At 41.2% G+C, this 17,466-nt stretch overlaps 1 protein-coding gene across 4 annotated transcripts; it reads right to left on the bottom strand.

Annotated features, from left to right (window-relative positions):
- Window positions 1-9,441: 9,441 nt before the first annotated feature.
- sp3a (sp3a transcription factor) lies at window positions 9,442-17,153 on the bottom strand. Of its 4 annotated transcripts, none has more exons than XM_057336348.1 (8): window positions 16,451-17,153; window positions 16,093-16,166; window positions 15,847-15,954; window positions 13,771-14,760; window positions 13,255-13,459; window positions 12,733-12,922; window positions 12,129-12,325; window positions 9,442-11,995 (listed from the first exon to the last, which is right to left on the bottom strand). In XM_057336348.1, the coding sequence occupies exons 2-8, from the start codon at window positions 16,135-16,137 to the stop codon at window positions 11,676-11,678; spliced, it is 2,055 nt and encodes a 684-aa protein (XP_057192331.1). In that variant the 5' UTR covers window positions 16,138-16,166; window positions 16,451-17,153; the 3' UTR covers window positions 9,442-11,675. The 4 variants fall into 4 exon arrangements, with proteins under 4 accessions (XP_057192331.1, XP_057192332.1, XP_057192330.1 ...); XM_057336349.1 differs by having other exon boundaries at window positions 12,733-12,823; window positions 16,415-17,153; XM_057336347.1 differs by having other exon boundaries at window positions 16,319-17,153.
- Between the last annotated feature and the right edge of the window lie 313 nt (window positions 17,154-17,466).

Here is a 17,466-nt window from a genome sequence, read left to right on the forward strand (position 1 = left end):
AAGACGTCCAGGGCATGATATGCATCAACAACCCATACCAGGAATGATTCAAGGGTAAACAATATGCAAGAATCTTAACGACTTGAATGAAGAAGGATTCGTAAAAATTCAAAGTGAAACATTCACCCTCCTCTTGACTTCCGATCGACTCTGTGCTCGAAAAGTCCAAACAGGACGCGACGTCCCAACCCAGCCTGACAGGTTCACCTCACACCAAAGCGACACCTGCTAATGCTCGGCTTCCAGTTGCTGTGGGAACCGCCGCAAAGCAGTAATGATGGCAGGTCTAACGCCGTATAAGAGCAGTAACGCGTGTAAGAGAGGGCAATCATCTTGAACCCACTTTTCCCACGGGAACACGCTAATGTGCTAAGGAACGTGTGCTAATGCGCTACAGTCTGTCTGCTGAGCAGCAAGCGACTGTCAACACTGAAATCTCGCCCATTTAGAGCCCGGCCTAATGCGAGAGATAAGCCCACAACAGCGGGAGGGAGTAGGCCGAACATCTTGGAGAAAATAGATTCGATCTTGGGGGTTGCGCGCGGACGAGACGAGGGAATTGTGTGCGAGACGGGCTTTCAGAAGAAAAGTGTTCCTTCATGTAAAACACCCTTTCTTCCATCCACTTACTCGCTGGCATTTTCAGCAGTCTGGAGCGGGCGCGGGCCGTCGTCGGGGTCAGTCCCTTAAAGAGGCCTATTCAGTAATCACAGGTGCTCTTCAGACGCACGTCTCAAAAGAAAGAGGTGTTTTTTTAAGTTTCCTCATCTTTTTTTTTGGTTGCGTGAAACGCGAAGACCTTGGGAGTCAAATGAATCTGTATGTGTCTGTCATTCGCAGACAGACCCGAGCGACGTGTCCCCTGAACACAAATGGGATGGAGATTGTTCTGGCCCGCGGGGCAGCTCTGAAGAAGCTGATGGAACCGTACGAGCGCCTAGGAGGCCGCGGTGCTGCGTGTTTCTCCTGCTGGATGGACGACTGTAATCAAAGCGAGAAAGTCTTCTGTCCAGATTACAGTCTTCAATCAGTCAGCCAGGGAAATGATATGTACATCGTCCTCCGTATGGATGGTACTGCCTCACGGACATTACCCGTGTCAACCTTGCCAAAGACGTGACGGGAGATCTGGAGAGCGTTCGGCCACCTGCCATTCTAAAGGCAAGGGGTTAGTTTTCATTTCTCTCAATGCGTTCTCCCGGCAACTGTCGCCATGGGGACCTTGTCCCGACCTCCTTCGATTCAGAGGTTGACACCGTTTAATGTACATGAGATGATTTCCGCTCTTCTTGCTGGCAGGAATTCTCGCTGTCTTTGAGTGAATAGTTTCTCGCAATTTCACTGTGAGAGGAAAGTGAAATAATTGAGCTTTCAGAGGGACTGAAAATATCGAAAATAACTACATACATATATGAGCTGCACATGTTTGGCAACAAACCGATTTTTGTCAACTGTTTGCTTTGGGCATGAATGATTTTTACCAAAAAAGGTGACATTTATTTTGTCCGAAGAAGATGTGAGCAATGGCTGCCTATGCAAAACTGTGCTATACAGTGTTGCCAGGGTTTTCTGAGTGGTTGCCAGATACTTGCTTAACAACCACCCAAAGTCTCTTTAATAAGATTTAAGGGTTGTTGCTAGTTTTTCATCTTGCCATGCTGAAAACGCTTTCGATCACTCCGAAAATAGCACCCTTACCTCAGGTAATAGTTTTGTTTAGTCAATAGTCAAGTAATAGGTTCGTTCACGTCCCTAACCCTAAATAAGAAAGGAATAGCGATGCTTGCCAAACACCACTAAAACAGTAAAACAAAGTATTCCGGATCGAACAAACCGAAAGATGCTTTTTAAAACGATGTCTGCATCATGCAAAATGCAGACAAAGTATCGCTTAAACAACTCTTAAGCAAACAATGATGACAAAGAATAAACTATTTAAATGTTCCTCACTGGTAGAGTAGAGAGATACAAAACCTGTAATTTCCTCTGAAACAAGAAAGCACCTAATTAGACCCTGTGAATAGAACACACCTCTTGGCCAGAGCAAAACACATCACGCAATTGCAGCCCAGGGTGCTTTCGTGCTCCCCCCCATCCCTCTTTTTCGAATTGCGGATCTCTCAATCTTGTGTCCACCCAAACACTGCAGTTTAATGCAGATTACAAATAATGGCAGGAAACTTTCAGGCAGAGACAATCCAGAGCAAAGCATTCTGGGACTGCGGGAGCATCGTTTGCATAATACCCACCTTGTCTCAACCTCCACAGGTAGCCTACCACATTGAGACCAACCCTAACACATACACATCTTGCATCACTCCAACAGAGATTCGATGAGCTATTCTTTCTATCTCGCACACCCTTGAGCCTAGCTGGCTCAATGGGGGGAGGTCACTCAATTGTCTCTGCTTTGAAGAAAAGGGGGAGAAATCACTGACCTACTGCAAAATTGGCCATATTCAGCCATGGGGGAATATCAGGTTATTGAGTTGGTCCATGCTGAGTCTACTAGCCTGCAGAAAGCGATCGGCTTCAGCGTACGCCAGTTCTGCGGTTGATCAAGGACGCGCGTGTGCGATGAATGCAGAGAACTCTCTCTAAAGACACTTAAAGGAGAAACAAACTCTCAAACTGTAGAAGACTAAAGATGCCTGACTCAAGCAGTGAGGGATCATGATGCTATCTTTAAGCAAACAAACGTTTACAACCTACCCCCACAACCCCTCCGAGTAAATTTTCACTTCGGTGTAGTAAAACATGACCTCTGCTTCGAATAGAAATGCACCGATGATACATTTTTCCACCGATACCGATTATTCTGAGTGATATCTGCCGATAAGGATTTCTTAACTTTCTGAATGTTAGTAATTTATATAACGACTATACATATTGAACATCAAACTGGTGATGTTTCATAACTTTGTCTAAATTCATTCCTCTTTTGATTGACAGGATCTATCGGCCTCAATCATCGGCTGTTTTTAAACTGTAGGCCGATAGCTGGTGATAATTCTTACATTTTCTAAATAAAGGGCAAAAGAAGTTTCCTGTCCTTTTTTGATTGACAGGATATATCGGCCATAATCATGCACTGTTTTTAAACTATCGGCCAATAGCCGATTAATGGCCGATATATCAGTGCATCCTTCCTTGTAAAATATATGAAGATGCATTAGTTCATGTTTTAGGGCCCAGTGAATTGTGATGACTGAAATGCCTTCCTGAAGGTACTGCAAATATGGCCGCCTAATACAAAGACCTTCCTACGAAGATTTTGGCTTTGGGATGTCTGATTGGCTTTTGATTGTTGGCAGCAACTATATCTTGAACTCTGATGTAACACTAGGCCGCAGACACAGAAAAATGAAAGTTTAGGATAGTAGATGGTGAAACGATGACTGTTGCCGTAACCAAAGATGAATTGAATTATGAGCCACAGTTATTATAAATGGAACGCAGAGGCGCTGTTTAACTATACTTTGCTATATTTATTCATTAATATGAATGCACCACGTAACAAGGCCATCAGGAACACAGTTTCAGATATAAGACTGAGATGTTCAGATATGGCAGGGATTCTCACGGCACACATGCGAATATACATTAGGCCTCCATATCAACACATTTACCGGCGCTGAGAGACACCATGGGTAAAAATGTGTGTGAATAGCACAAAGTGGCTGAATGAACACAGAGCACATGGCACATGAATACAGCTCTCAGAACGCTTCTTAAGACCCTCCTCGCAAAGTTGTTGCTCTTTCAGTCTCATTGAATAGTGGCCATTTTAGGAAATTACCGCCTCATTTTTAACCACCTCAAAAGCGCCAGAAGAGAGAGCAAAAGCGAGGGAGGGAGGCAGTTAGAGTAAATGGAAGAGACCAAGATGAAACCTCTGGCTTTTTGAAATGTGCTATATCCTGAAGTAAATACAATAAAATAAACCATTTCTGCCAACTGTTCTCATTATGGTCCTGTTTCCCTCACAGCCCTTTCTTTCAGGAATATCAAATTGTGTCACAAATGCGGCTGAAAATGCCTTTGTGTTATTGCTCTGCGTGCTTTCTCCTGGCCTACCAGATCTTTATGGTTTTCTTATTTGTGTATTTTACACATGAATTGAGAAAAAAAGCGGTCCAATTACTCTAATTCTAAGTGTGGGGGCCGGACCGGGACCAACACTTCACAATGAGCCATTTGGCACATCAAACCACAAACAGAACGCAGATGAAAGAGAATACTTGAAATGACACACAACCTCACGCATCAAATGCTAAATTGCGACCACTAAACTCTTCAATGCTTTTACTTTTAAACATACTCTGTTTTACTTTTTGACCATTTCTCTGGTTTAGACCAACAGTGGGTCAGGCTTTGTTTAGTACAAGCACAAGATTCTAACAGCATTATTTACATTGTACACATCCGTAAACAGTAAGGTATAAATATTTGATACTCTGTGATACACATCAGGGGAGAATTCAGCTGGCTTTTGATTTGTTCTTAAAACTTCAGAATGGTTGAAATGAACTTTTTATACACTGTAAAAATCCAACTTGATTATGTTCATCTAACAAAGGTAATTACGTTACTTCAACAAAGATTTGTTTGTAGAAGGAGCCAATATATATTCTGTGTGTACTGAACAAAAATTCGTCCACATGTGTTGCTAACAAAGATTATTTTGCTGACTGGACTTAGATACTCAAGTTTTTGTCTAAAACTTGCAAAATGATGTAAGCTCAACAAACAGAAAGGTTCCCAGCATGCATTGTGGCATATTTAGTTCTGGTTTTAATCAAATCTTTAAAAAGGAATCCTGTTTTAATGTTTGCTAACTTTATTCATGCAGTTGTTGTTGAAAATGCTTAGTTGCCTGTTGTATTTAGAGTTGTTTTTTAATGAATGATGTTTCATGATTGCCACCATGATTGATGTTTGTGTTTCTGGTGTTGAGGTTTAAAGCGCAAGATCCATTGCTCCCACCCCTGAAAGTGGATTTAACACAAACTACTTGGGCATTTGCTGAACCCAAAGTTTTGGTCTGTCTTCATTAGACTTGTGTTATAACATTTTTATAATGTAATAAAAATAATATAAAAAAATGTAATATTTTGAGTTGGGTGGATTTAAATCAATAGTTGAGTGAACTCACAAATTTGCTTGTTGTTTTAAGTTGGTTCAACTGATTAATTACTAAGAGAATTTAATAAAGCAATAAGCCCCAAGAAGCAGTGGGTTACAGTGCATTTTATAACAGCTAAGGGCGTTGTGGCACGACACGGGGCTTATTGCTTTTATAAAACGGTTATTCCATATGCTTAGCAAGGTTTCATAAAATAAAGTAAATAAAATGATATTTAGGCTATGTGGTGCGGTCAGCCGTTATATATTGAGGTATTTTATAACGGCTTAGAACTCCGCTCAGCCAATCAGAATCAAGGACCAGAACTGACCGTTTTATAATGAGGTATTTTATAACGGCTTAGAACTCCGCTCAGCCAATCAGAATCAAGGACCAGAACTGACCGTTTTATAAGTTGCGATAAACTACTTGATCAAAAAAGAGTAAACAAGAAAAAACTAGGAAAGATTTTTTTGTTGTGTATAGTCTTAAACTTTTTATTTAACAAATATTCAACTTTTTTAACTGATTTGCTCCATCATCCATCCAAGTCTTTTATGTTGCGATATAATTTGCTGTATTTTAGGCTTTTTACCCATTAAAAAAAACACTCAACATATACAGTATATTTTCAACAAATATGAAATAATAATTAATTTGTTTAATTTGTTAATTGATTTTATTCAAACAAAATGTAGATTGCTTCTTTTTAAGTAGGCCTATAACTTCTGAGTTCATAACTGCTCATGACACAATCACGCACAAATGCATGTTTCTTGTGTAGCTTTGGGAAAATTCGCCAATTCTCATGTCATCCTTTTTGTAGGGGTCTGATGTATAAACGTTTTATCAACATGGCAAACTGTCCATGAACATTTCAGGTTTTTTTTAAATTTAAGTGAATATGTTCAAACCTTATGGATGCTCTTGGCTGTGCATACGCACAATTTAGGAATAAAATCTATCTAAGTTTTACACCATGGTCATTTATTTAAAGAATCTTAGTCCTCAATTACATTTTACATTACATTTACATGTAGTCATTTAGCAGACGCTTTTATCCAAAGAGACTTACAGAGAGTTCAGGGAGCAGTAAGTGATATGTCATACAGGATCAATAATACAATAGGTGCTAATACAAAGTTACTAGTTTCAACAAAAGCCAGACCAATACCTGTTGAGAGAAAATTAAAAATGACAATTCTTATTTTTTCATGAAATATTGCAGCGTTTATAGTAAATAGCTTATCAATGTGGGTCATTTTCTTTTTAAAATTCATGTACCCTCACAATCTTCAGTTAAAACCTGAAAATGCACTTCCGCCCTGAAATGACTGTTGATCGTCAGTGCGGTTAATGTTTTAGCTTACACTTTAGGTTATTAAACATCCTTACTGATCAATTCTGCTATTTTCATTTTAAAAGCTGTCTGACTTGGCTGAGAGTTTAGGCGGGGTCTTGGCTTCGGAAAAAGTTGACAAACCTGGTTTTCAAAACTTTAACACGAACTATCATAACATAACGAATCAATGACAGATAGTTTGATCCACACAACCTCTTTTGAGTCTCCCTCCCCACACTGACTGACTGACTGAAGCCACGGACAGACGACAGCTGTTATCTGAGCGCTCCAGCAGAAAGCCCTCCATCCACACCAGAGCGATTCCACTTATCAGTGCTCTAGCGTGGCCACACGGGCCGCGCGGCGGGACTCGCATCGATCCGCTCGCACCGCGCCCGCTGCTTTTCCAGGAATATATCACTTTCCAGCCTTTCTCCTTCTATCAGAAGGAGCGGAGATCAGAAAGAAGTCATCCAAACAAAAGTCACCCATCAGTGTGAACTGCTCGGGCTTTTATCTGTCAGCACAAAGGTGAGAGTGCACGTGAGAATTTTCTCCACCGTGTGGAGGGCCGGCAGGGAATTCTGGGTAAGCGGCAGTAATGGCTCGACTCATTTGGTGGAAAGGTGAGGATGTGATGATTCATGGAGCCCGTTTCAGTATGCACCTCTCTCCACCTGACTTCAGACACGCATAGCGCTATTACAATATTCAGATTAGCGTGCACTGGAAATTAATTGGACTAATTAACATACAAGTAAATGATGATACCGTTAACACATTTCATTAACTCAAACTGTCATTTCATGTTCGCCGTGCTCTCCGTATTGCATTACAATGAATTGAATTCATTAAATTATGCAAATGAAAGGTGGCAGAAATGGACGGCGCCGTATGAGCGCTAATAAAAGAAAGAATTTCTGGAGCACATCGACTCAGATTCAACAGCATATGCTTTTCACTTTGATTTGATGAAAAAAGATTTCAGTGGACACACTTTTCATGATGCAAATAGAAGACATGTTCGTTCATACCAAAGATCATGAGTTAAAAACATCGATGGACAGTTGACATGAAAAGTCATGCAGTGATGGTGAAACATAACAGAGGGGAGACTGGGGGCGGTTGCAAAACTTTTTGTATTTCCTTCAGTTTCGCGGAGACGAAAGCCAAAAGTTGAATATGTTAAACCCACATCTGTCAGCTACCCACCTACTGCTGTAACGTGCGTATGTATGATAATAAACTCACAATTTATACTTAAACAGACAAAGTCAAATTTTGTTACTGAACTGACCCCATAACAGGTGACAGTTGCAACAGGAAAAAATATTCTATAACATAATTTTGTAATTTCTTTACTTTATTTGTGAACAAACAAAGTCTTTAAAAAGTTAAACTGGCAAAGTATTTCAAATAAAAAAACAAGATCCTAAAAATGTAGCCTACTGAAATACTTGTGCGCACTTCTCTGAACTGTGTTGTTTGTGTGTGTGTGTGTGTGTGTGTGTGTGTGTGAACAGTTAAATTGATTGTAAGACTAAATGGGAAAAAACATATGTCCAAGTGATGAGTAACAAACCATGTTTATTATTTTGTATTATTATTATTGTTGTAGGCTATGTTTTTAATATAGGCTACATTGTGGTCTAGTCTGACAGTATCTACCTTAAAAGGTGGTGAAAGAGTTCTTTATTAATCCATAAAATTAGAATTGTTTTACTTTAATATGACAAGTTTTGACATCAGTTTTGTCACAAGGAACAGATGCAACATCCCTACACTGCCAGCCATGAAAGAAATTGCTATTCTAGTTAGACACAATAGTTTTGACTCTTGCTAGCAATGCCTTTCAGAAGCTAAGAAAACACTGATTTAAATAATATAAATGTATAATGGTTCACACAAACAGTTTAGATAGTAAGAGAAAAAATCTGAGCATTAAAAAAATACTTTTTCATCTTGACATTTGGTTTGGCTAGAAGGAATGGTCACATGTGTCTGATTTATTCCAGAAGGGCTGAGCATATGCAGTATGAGCATCATCACTCTAGCTCATTCCTGACCGGAGGAATAATGTTGCAACCGTACCGTCTTCCCTACAAATAGAACAATTTAAACATAATTTTGCTTACTCTTTCATAGTATATTAATATTACAGACTATATTAATTGAGACGATTTCGTATGTTTTTGTATTTAAAAAATATATTTGTAACCTTAGGATTTTTTCACTTAAATAAATCTTGCAAACAACCAGACTTTAGAAATACACACTTTTCTGTTAATATACATTTTAACCACAAACGTGTTTGTCATGCAATTCAATTTCCACACAGTTGGATTTAGCATTCAGAGAAAAAACACTCTCTGATCATAAAATGTTGCGTAGTTGTAAACCTCCTCAAAGAGGAAATTGCTGTAAGTATATTTCCAAATTGAAAATGAAAAAAGGGGAATGACTTTCACACTTGAGCAGGTCCAAGAATAAACATGTTCCCAAATGCAATTTAAGAGCGTAAAACAGTAGGTGGATGCTCTCTCTGTTATAAATATTTGAACATCGACTCTGTCAGAAAGGAATCCAAATTCATTAAGGTCTAGGAATAAATCGGAGTCACAGGAACTGGTCAGAGATTCAGAGGGATTCTCCTCTGGCCCTGCTGCAGTGACATCTGCTGGACTTTACACACACACGCTTCAAACACACCCGACCTATAAAATCTAACCAGATATTACATTTGTATACTCCAAACATATTCTGGACTGCATATGTAAATGTCTAATCCGTTTAGTTTATAGTTGGCATAACATTTCACACCGTAACAGCTGTGTGACATCTTCACCTAAAACTAATTCAACCCATTCTATAACATTTATAAATTCATAAAAGGTTAGGTGGCCAACTAAAGTACACACTTCTACAGTACACTCATACAATAAAACAGTCAAAATAAGACACCTGACAACCCAAGGATTGTTTAGTCATTTTAGTGTGAAATAAACAGCTGCCCTCAAAAGTGGGCATTGTACAATAGCATGAAGCTTTCTTGGAGAAAAGACCAAATAAAAATTATAAAAGAGAAATGACAAGATGCTATTTATAATGAATAAAATCAAATTAGACATCACAAACTAGGAAAACATAGTAAAACGCAATCTGGATCATTGTGACAGAAGAAGGAGCCATCAAATCAGAAAACCAAATAGTAGGTGGCGTTTGCCTGCTGGGTCTTGTCAATCAAACCATATGAAACGGGATAAAGTGTACAAACCTGTTGGCTATGGGAGGTATAAAAACTTATAAATAAAATTGGCAACAGTACTCAATCATAATTAGCTGAAGGAATAAAAAATAACAGATAAGAGGACAATAATTGTACAGTACCAAACTAAAACAAAGCCAAACTTTTATGTGAACAGACAGCAATGAGTGCATCTCCCTGACAACTCTTCACAAGTATTCAATGATCAAACTCACAGTCTAACAATGAGAGAGGGAATAATTCTCCTTTAAGGATGACAATCTCTTTGTCTCTGAAGGATGTCGATTAAAGGCGATAGAGCCTCAACGTGGTTACGGTGAGCAGACGAAGACAAAAAACCTTTACAACAACAAAACACCAAACATACTTTCTACATCACCACACAGTTAGTTAGTGATGCCACTTCTCAAGACATGACCCCTACTGTAAAGGACACAGATACCGTCCCACAATGCATTTGGTTTTTACAGTCTGTTACACCTGGTGCCAGTATTTGCCACAGCTCATGTAGAAGAGCTGCTCTTTTGGTCCTGAAACACACGTCTGCACATTAACAGATAGACATAAAAGAACAGTTTTTCCTCTCGCACATGGTATGAATAAAGTTCAATTTGGCAACCTACAAACCAATTCATTTCATACAAAAAATTCTTGACTCATACAGTTCTTAAAAAAAGTGAAGCCAAAGGTAGTTTGTTCTTAGAAAAGCAGTTCTATACACAAAAAAAATCCAGATTACACTGTATATAAATATCATTTTTTGCTGAAAAAGACTTAATTTGCAACAAATGCATACTAGAGATCCGATCGACCGGTTTGAGAATAACGATACATAAAATGTTCTTAATTACATGATTGTTTATGTTCCCCATTTATTGGGCCTGGGATTCCCTACACAAAATAAAACTAGATCAAATAAGACCCCATTCTCAGGAGACATTTTAAAGACACAGCTGGACACTTTCACGACTCCCAACAGCACAACGCTAAACTTCAGAGTCGATCCTTCCCGTGTTCCATCTTTCTCCACATTTGAAAAACGTACACCACTAATGTCACTTGTGACCTAGAGTTAAACTACATTTAAGTTCACCCCCAAAAGAAAACATTCATTACGTATTCACCCTCATATCGTCTCAGACGTGTATGCTGCCAAATGGAGCAACATTTACACAATGTGATGTGTAATATTTCAGGGATAGATGCAACCCTGGACTGGTCAAGCCTGGGAACATGTTCAGTCTGTTCCTCACACACAGCTTTAGAAGACTTTAAGCACCATTTTTAGGAATCATTTTTGTACTCGTGTTGTTTTATGTAAAGGGTTATTGTAGGAGGGAGCTACATAAAAATGTTTGCACTGCATAAAATTGTTTTTTATAAAAATCCATACAGGTTTGGTACAACATGAGGGTATGTAATTAATGAAAATTATTTTTTGTGAACTTGAACATTAGCCACCAGTTCCCCACCGCTCCTGCATTCTTTATACAACATAATTAAACCCCATACCAACAAGTACATACTGAAACAGGTGCTTAAAACACCCCTGAAGAACGAAGAACTTTCGCTTTGTACACGGCAGCTTATAATACAAGATAAGGCATTTCAGTGTTGTATGTGAAAAGAAATAATGCTTCCCCATAAAAAGATGAACAAAACCCCCAATAACTCTATATTTGTAAAATATATATATGTGTGTATATATGCATTCACGTAAATGTACATATTTACGTTAAGAAGGGTAAATATGTAAAGGTATAAAAGCAAGGTATATGCGTGACGTGAGTGATGTATGAAGTCTGAGGCCATAGCAGACGATGTGACGTCATACAGGAAGAGACGGAACCTTAGCAGTCTGACAGAATGTTCAAGTTGCATCCCAAAGCAGCGGTTCCTCCCGTGAACGTCTTCCCATCTCTGCGCCACATCCGGTCATGTGGTCACTCGGCCGTGTCCCCGGCGGACACGGAGACTAACTGCAGAGGAATCTCCGCTGTACCCAGCTGCTCTTGTGAGCCTGAGGTGTTGACCGTAGCATTGACGGTGGCCAGGCCCTGCATGGTGCCCGGCTGGATGTTGGTGAGGATGAGCGTGGTCCCCCCCGCCGTGATGATGCTGTCTGAGGACATGGTCCCGCCCATGCTGGCCACCACAGCTCCGCCCCCTACCTTCTTATTCTGGTGCGTCTTTATGTGCTTGGCCAGGTGATCGCTGCGCATGAATCTCTTCGAACACTCCGAACACACAAACTTCTTCTCTCCTGTCACAGAGGGCACACCACAAAAAAATGTAAGCAGATACAAGTAGGTTCTGGAACAGAGCTGAAGACAGAAAGGCAAGAACTACTGTGTGTGTGTGTGTGTGTGTGTGTGTGTGTGAGAGGTTGAGAGTACCGGTGTGCGTTCTCCTGTGTCGCTGTAATTCATCACTGCGTGTGAACCTTTTCCCACAAAACATCCAGGTGCAGACGAAGGGTCTTTCCCCTGAGTGCCAGCGCAGGTGAGCTCGCAAGTGAGACGTCTTTCCATACACCTTTCCACAACCCACTATATGACACACATGCTGCTTCTTCTTGCCCATGTTAGACCCCCTGCAACACATTAGAAAATGTAGTCGGAACAAAAGTATGTTACACGCATCTAATGATAAACACTTCAACAAGCCAAACAACTAAGACTGATAAACAGGCTGATATATAGTCTTTGTGAAATTTACCAACATTGGCCGTAATGTCCACTGTGGGGCTTTATTTATTATTTCTGTAGTAGAAACCGCTCATAATAATGTACAGGAGCCCCTTTAATGCAGTCAATCTCAATTGTTTTTGGTAATGTCCCCTTTAAACAGCCTAAAATTGTTCAAACCGCAGCATGTTTCATCACATTTGAATGCATGAGTGAACAAGATCCAAAAACCAGGAAAGTGTCTCACTGCTTTGACCCGGTGAAAAAACGGCATAATGTAAAACTGCAAACGGTGTAAAAAAAAACATCTCACCTCCCGCCTCCCTCTTTGCAGTTGGGGCAGGTGCAGGCGACCCTGCGCAGCCGTTTGCCCTCCTGGCTCAAGCCCTCCATCTCCTCCTCCACTAAACGAACACGAAGGTGAGAGAGGTCATTGGCATTCAGCGTAGAGCTACTGTCCAGAGGCCACTCCTCCGAATCAGGCTCCTCCTTAATTTGAATATCTATAGAGTATAGTATGATCAGAGTTACACTAACAAAACTGAACTCTTACTGCTGGACTTCTTCAAGCACATCATCTCCCGACCGTTTTACAGGTGCCCTTTCTTCTCCCTTTTAATGCACCACATACATTCTACACATTTGTCTAACAGGCTATTCTTGATCATATACTTCTGACCTCATCAGAGCACTGAATAGAAAATGATGTCTACAAAGGTTACGTAGCTCTTGGCTATGACGTCGCAATCAAGACCAAAATGTTAATTTCACATCTTTAAATCCAATATTTCTTATTTCTAAAGGAGAGGCATTTCTCGGTCATCTGCAGGCGTACCTCCCGTGCTATCAGTGTCCTCAGACTGCTGGAACTGTCCCACTGAATTCACCGTAACCGACTGCAGGTTAGGAATGTGTCCTGACGTCAGGCTGACCGGTGTACCGCCCTGACCCAGAGAGAGTGTCTGCACTGGGGCCAGAGTGATTTGCTGAGATGGAGCCGTCTGGAGCTGAAGGTTCTGAAGATTCTGAACTCCTTGGACCTGCAGGAATAAAATGGGAACTAAGTTGTTTGGGTACCAGTGGGACAGTGTAGTTTGACTACTAAAAATATGTTAATGGCTTAGCAACATAGGGACAATGGTGAAACTAGTTCAGCGAGCAAGTCAAGGTCTCTTACGAGACGACCTTTTGTACATCTCCGTTACAAATGAATTAAAATCAACCACGTGTCATGTGTTTATGAACCGGGTGTTCTTGGCATGTCTGGTCTATTAGTATTTCAATCCCACATTCGAGGAAGAATGCACATGTTTAAGAACCATTTAAAAACCTGAATGGTTCTTAATCATACCTGGAAGGTCTGCCACTGTATCTGTCCTGAGGGCGTGACCGTTTGGGCCTGGATGAGGAAGGTTCCGGGGTTGATGAGCTGAATGTTTTGCAGGGTTTGGTGGGACTGAGCGGACACCTGACCGTCATTGCTCTGCAAGTGCATCTGCTGCAGCTGGACCACCTGCTGTCCTCCCGACAGCTGCACCACACCCTGACTGAGGTAGCCCGACCCGTCGCCCTGTTCTCCCGCCGTAGGCTGCGTCAGCACGCCCGTGCCATCTATCGTGCTGGCCTGCAGCGAGGATGCTGAAGACGTAGTAGGCACGAACATGTCATTAGAGTTGAGCGTCTGCTGATGGCGTCCCGCTTTCTCAGAGCCCTCCGAGTTCTCCATGCCCTGATTGGTCATGATCAGCTGTCCATCGGCCGTGACGCCGGTGGCTATCGGCTGGGCCCCCGAGAGTCCAAGAGAGTCCAGATCGACGCTGTTTATGGGCACAAAGGTAATGTTCCCAGGCAAACCCAGAGGCACGTTCGTGACCACCTGACCTTGACTGCTGAAGCCAGAACTTCCCAGAGAAACCTGCGGGATGTGGTGCACTTGGCCGGACTGGGTCATGAGGTTCTGACTGTTGCTAAGAATGTCGGCCGCTCCCGTGACGCTGATGGTATGAGTCCCGTCCTGGAGGATTTGGATCTGCCCCGAGGCGTCCTGCGCCATCGAGGCCCCCTCAACCACGGAGGCAGAGAAACCCAGCTGCCCGTCGGCCGTCTGCACCTGAGGGATCACTTGGTACTGGATGTTAGGCACTGTGCCGGTGGACGCGTCTGTCCCTGATGTTAGTAAGATGGACTGGTTCTGGAGACCCTGCAGGCTCTGGAGAGGAAGAACGTACTGCCCGTTGGATGTGACGATACCCGTGCCGGGGAGATGCAAGACACCGGAATCGTCCTTCACTGCCTCCCACCTGTCAGACGACCCTGTTAACTGCATGGAGATGTCTGCGTTCTAGGATGTTGACGAACAAAGGATGTTAACAAGGAGCTTCTAGGTAAAAAATGTTTTTTATGTAAATCTTATGCCAACAACAGAAACCCAGTTACATAGCCGGCCTCGATCAACACTTGTTGTGTAATAATAACAAGAAATAATGTAAACGCTGTTACATAGAGATTTCTAAAACAGCAATTCATTTCTCTTTATAAGTGGAAATCTTCTCTTTAAAAAAATGTCTAATTTTGAAAACGAGAAGTGTATCACTTCATTCGTATGAATTAAATGTTATTGTATCTATAGCTGAAATTGTTTGTGTTTTTATCACTACTCATTTATAATACGTTGGAAAAAATGAAATGCATCTGGTAGTTCACTTAAGCCTACTTTAACATTACAACATCACATGGCGCCGTGTGTTAAATAATCTGGGTTCAATGCAACTTCAGCATCTGTTCTGTTGATTTCCATATAAAAGAATTTTGTAACACTTCCTCTCTCAAAACATATTTAGCAATGATTCAATATTTCAACCAAGACAGTGTAAAACTAGAAAATCTGGTAACACACTTTGCTTGAAGACTACGAAAGTACACAACGTATTGTTTACATGTAACAAACTGCACCCACAGGAATTATGTCCCACATAACCAACTGTTCCTCCACCTTAAAGCTATCAAAGCCAGTGCTTCTACTTAAAAAAACTGTAATAACCCTTATACTTTCTAACTGCTTTACAGTAAATATGATTTGAACTCTTCTTTACATAAATTAGTTCATGTTTTTAGCGGTAAATTCACAGTGACTCTACTTTACAGAAATGTCTGCACACGTTCTCATTTCACATGAAAATGAACGGAGACTGGGGCGATTGTCCATAACAATCTGCAATCTGAGTGTTCCACAAAGGCAAGAAAGTCATACAGGATTGAAACAAAACGGGGCTGGACAAATAATGACAAATTTTCATTTTTAAGTGCTCGATCTCATTTACTTGGACCGAACCCGGAACAGTTCTTGAGTTTGAGGAATAACTTAAGCATGCATTCATTCGAGTAAACGAGGTCAAGAGCAGTGTTATACAAGTACTTAGTGACTTACCATTCCAGCGGCACTATTAGAGTTCGCCCCGTTCTCTCCCCCGGGGGCGGGCGAACCGAGGCCGGTGCAGGTGGCGGCAAGCAGGGCGAGAGGCGAGGGCTGGCCGTCCTGATGAGGGGCGGGTTTAACAATGTAAAGGGGGTGGCCACACAGGAAGTACCAGTGTTTTTAAACCGAACAAACACAAAACTACAAGAAAGCACATGCATTAGAGAATAAGGCCGAAGAGAGTTTGATTGAGCTGACCTGCTCCACGCCGCTGCCGCCCTGAGCGCTGCTGCTGTCCGCCATCACTCCCGCTTTCGCTGGCCCTTCAAGCGCTAATACACACAGAACAACAAAAAAGCCGTTAGACTCCGTCCTCCATGCACGGTTGCCGTGCAAACAGCCTCGATTAAGATAACAGGAACGTGCAGTTGCTTTATTTCTAATTCGAGCTATTTATCCGTGTATCTTAAACTCGCATATTTACCCGCCAGCTAGCGTTAGCTTAGCCTAGCTTAGCATACACAGAGTCTGCACAAAGATTCAAAGCAGCCATTCCCGCGCTGCTAAACCATCTACGTACCGGTCATTACTTGATTTTTTAAACGCTGATATTTACGTTATATTACACTCCGAGCATGGTTATTTTAATCGGTGCCTGCGCTCGCTTTAGTCCGGTTTGTTTTTTTCCTAATTTGATTGACGGCGGCGCTTCCACTTCGCTACCGCGTCACCGACAGGAAGTCCCGCCCTTCATCCATGCCGTGATTGGTGCTCGCGTTTCAGAGCGCGCCTGTTTATTGGCGTTGTGTGATGTCTGTCATTTTAACCGGATTGTGTCCTGTTCCTCGCCGATCTTGTCTGTAACTGAAGTTTTGCCCGTTGAAGGCGTGAACGCGCTTTCGATGTGGACGTAGACATATTGAACTATTTGTTTTGTTTTTATTTTAGATGTGTTTATTTAACCCGTATACCCACATTTCTATGTGGTAATAAATGTTTAGTTTTTTAGACGTGTTTTTCTTTACATATTTTGCAAGAATATTTATTGGGTAACTTTGGGCACGTGTTTTATTCTTCTTCAGGCAAGCAGGGAAACTGGCGACACATCATTTCTCTTTGTCTTACAATTTTGTAATCATCTATTAAGAGATTTGTGGTTTAATGTAAGAGCCACTTCAGCTCTGTCAAGTGTTGCTCAAGTAACCAGAATGATTAATGATATGCAATTATTTTTGTGGAATGCCGAAAATCTTTTTGGAGGATGGGGCGAGAAATCACTGGAATACCACTGGTCTGTGTTGTTTATGGGTTGTTTTTAACTTTAAAGAAAAAATTAAAACTCAAATACAGAACAATAGTCTTCCTAGTTATTCCGAAGAGGTAAAAGCAAAATACGAAGTGGCATAAAGAAAATATGTGCCTTCAATGAAGTGAACTGTAAATTCCAGCATTTACAGAATATGAGAAAATGTAATTTTTGTGACACTTATTGTACTGCATGTATGTGGTGTGTATTGCTTATTCATTGAATTTGTATGGTTTACTTATCATTGCATATTGTTAAAACTACAGGCATGAGAACATAACACTTGTAGCAAAGACACTGTAAACGTATCACCATAATTGTTTTCT

This window comes from Triplophysa rosa, linkage group LG6 (genome assembly GCF_024868665.1).
Source record: "Triplophysa rosa linkage group LG6, Trosa_1v2, whole genome shotgun sequence".
NCBI lineage: Eukaryota > Metazoa > Chordata > Actinopteri > Cypriniformes > Nemacheilidae > Triplophysa > Triplophysa rosa.

Excerpts from the sequence above, each read along its gene's own strand:
- sp3a (XM_057336346.1), bottom strand. Across the intron at positions 12,923-13,254 it reads GGACACTGATAGCACGGGAG|ATATTCAAATTAAGGAGGAG; the intron begins GTACGCCTGCAG and ends TATACTCTATAG. Across the intron at positions 11,996-12,128 it reads ACACAGGAGAACGCACACCG|GAGAGAAGAAGTTTGTGTGT; the intron begins GTACTCTCAACC and ends CCTCTGTGACAG.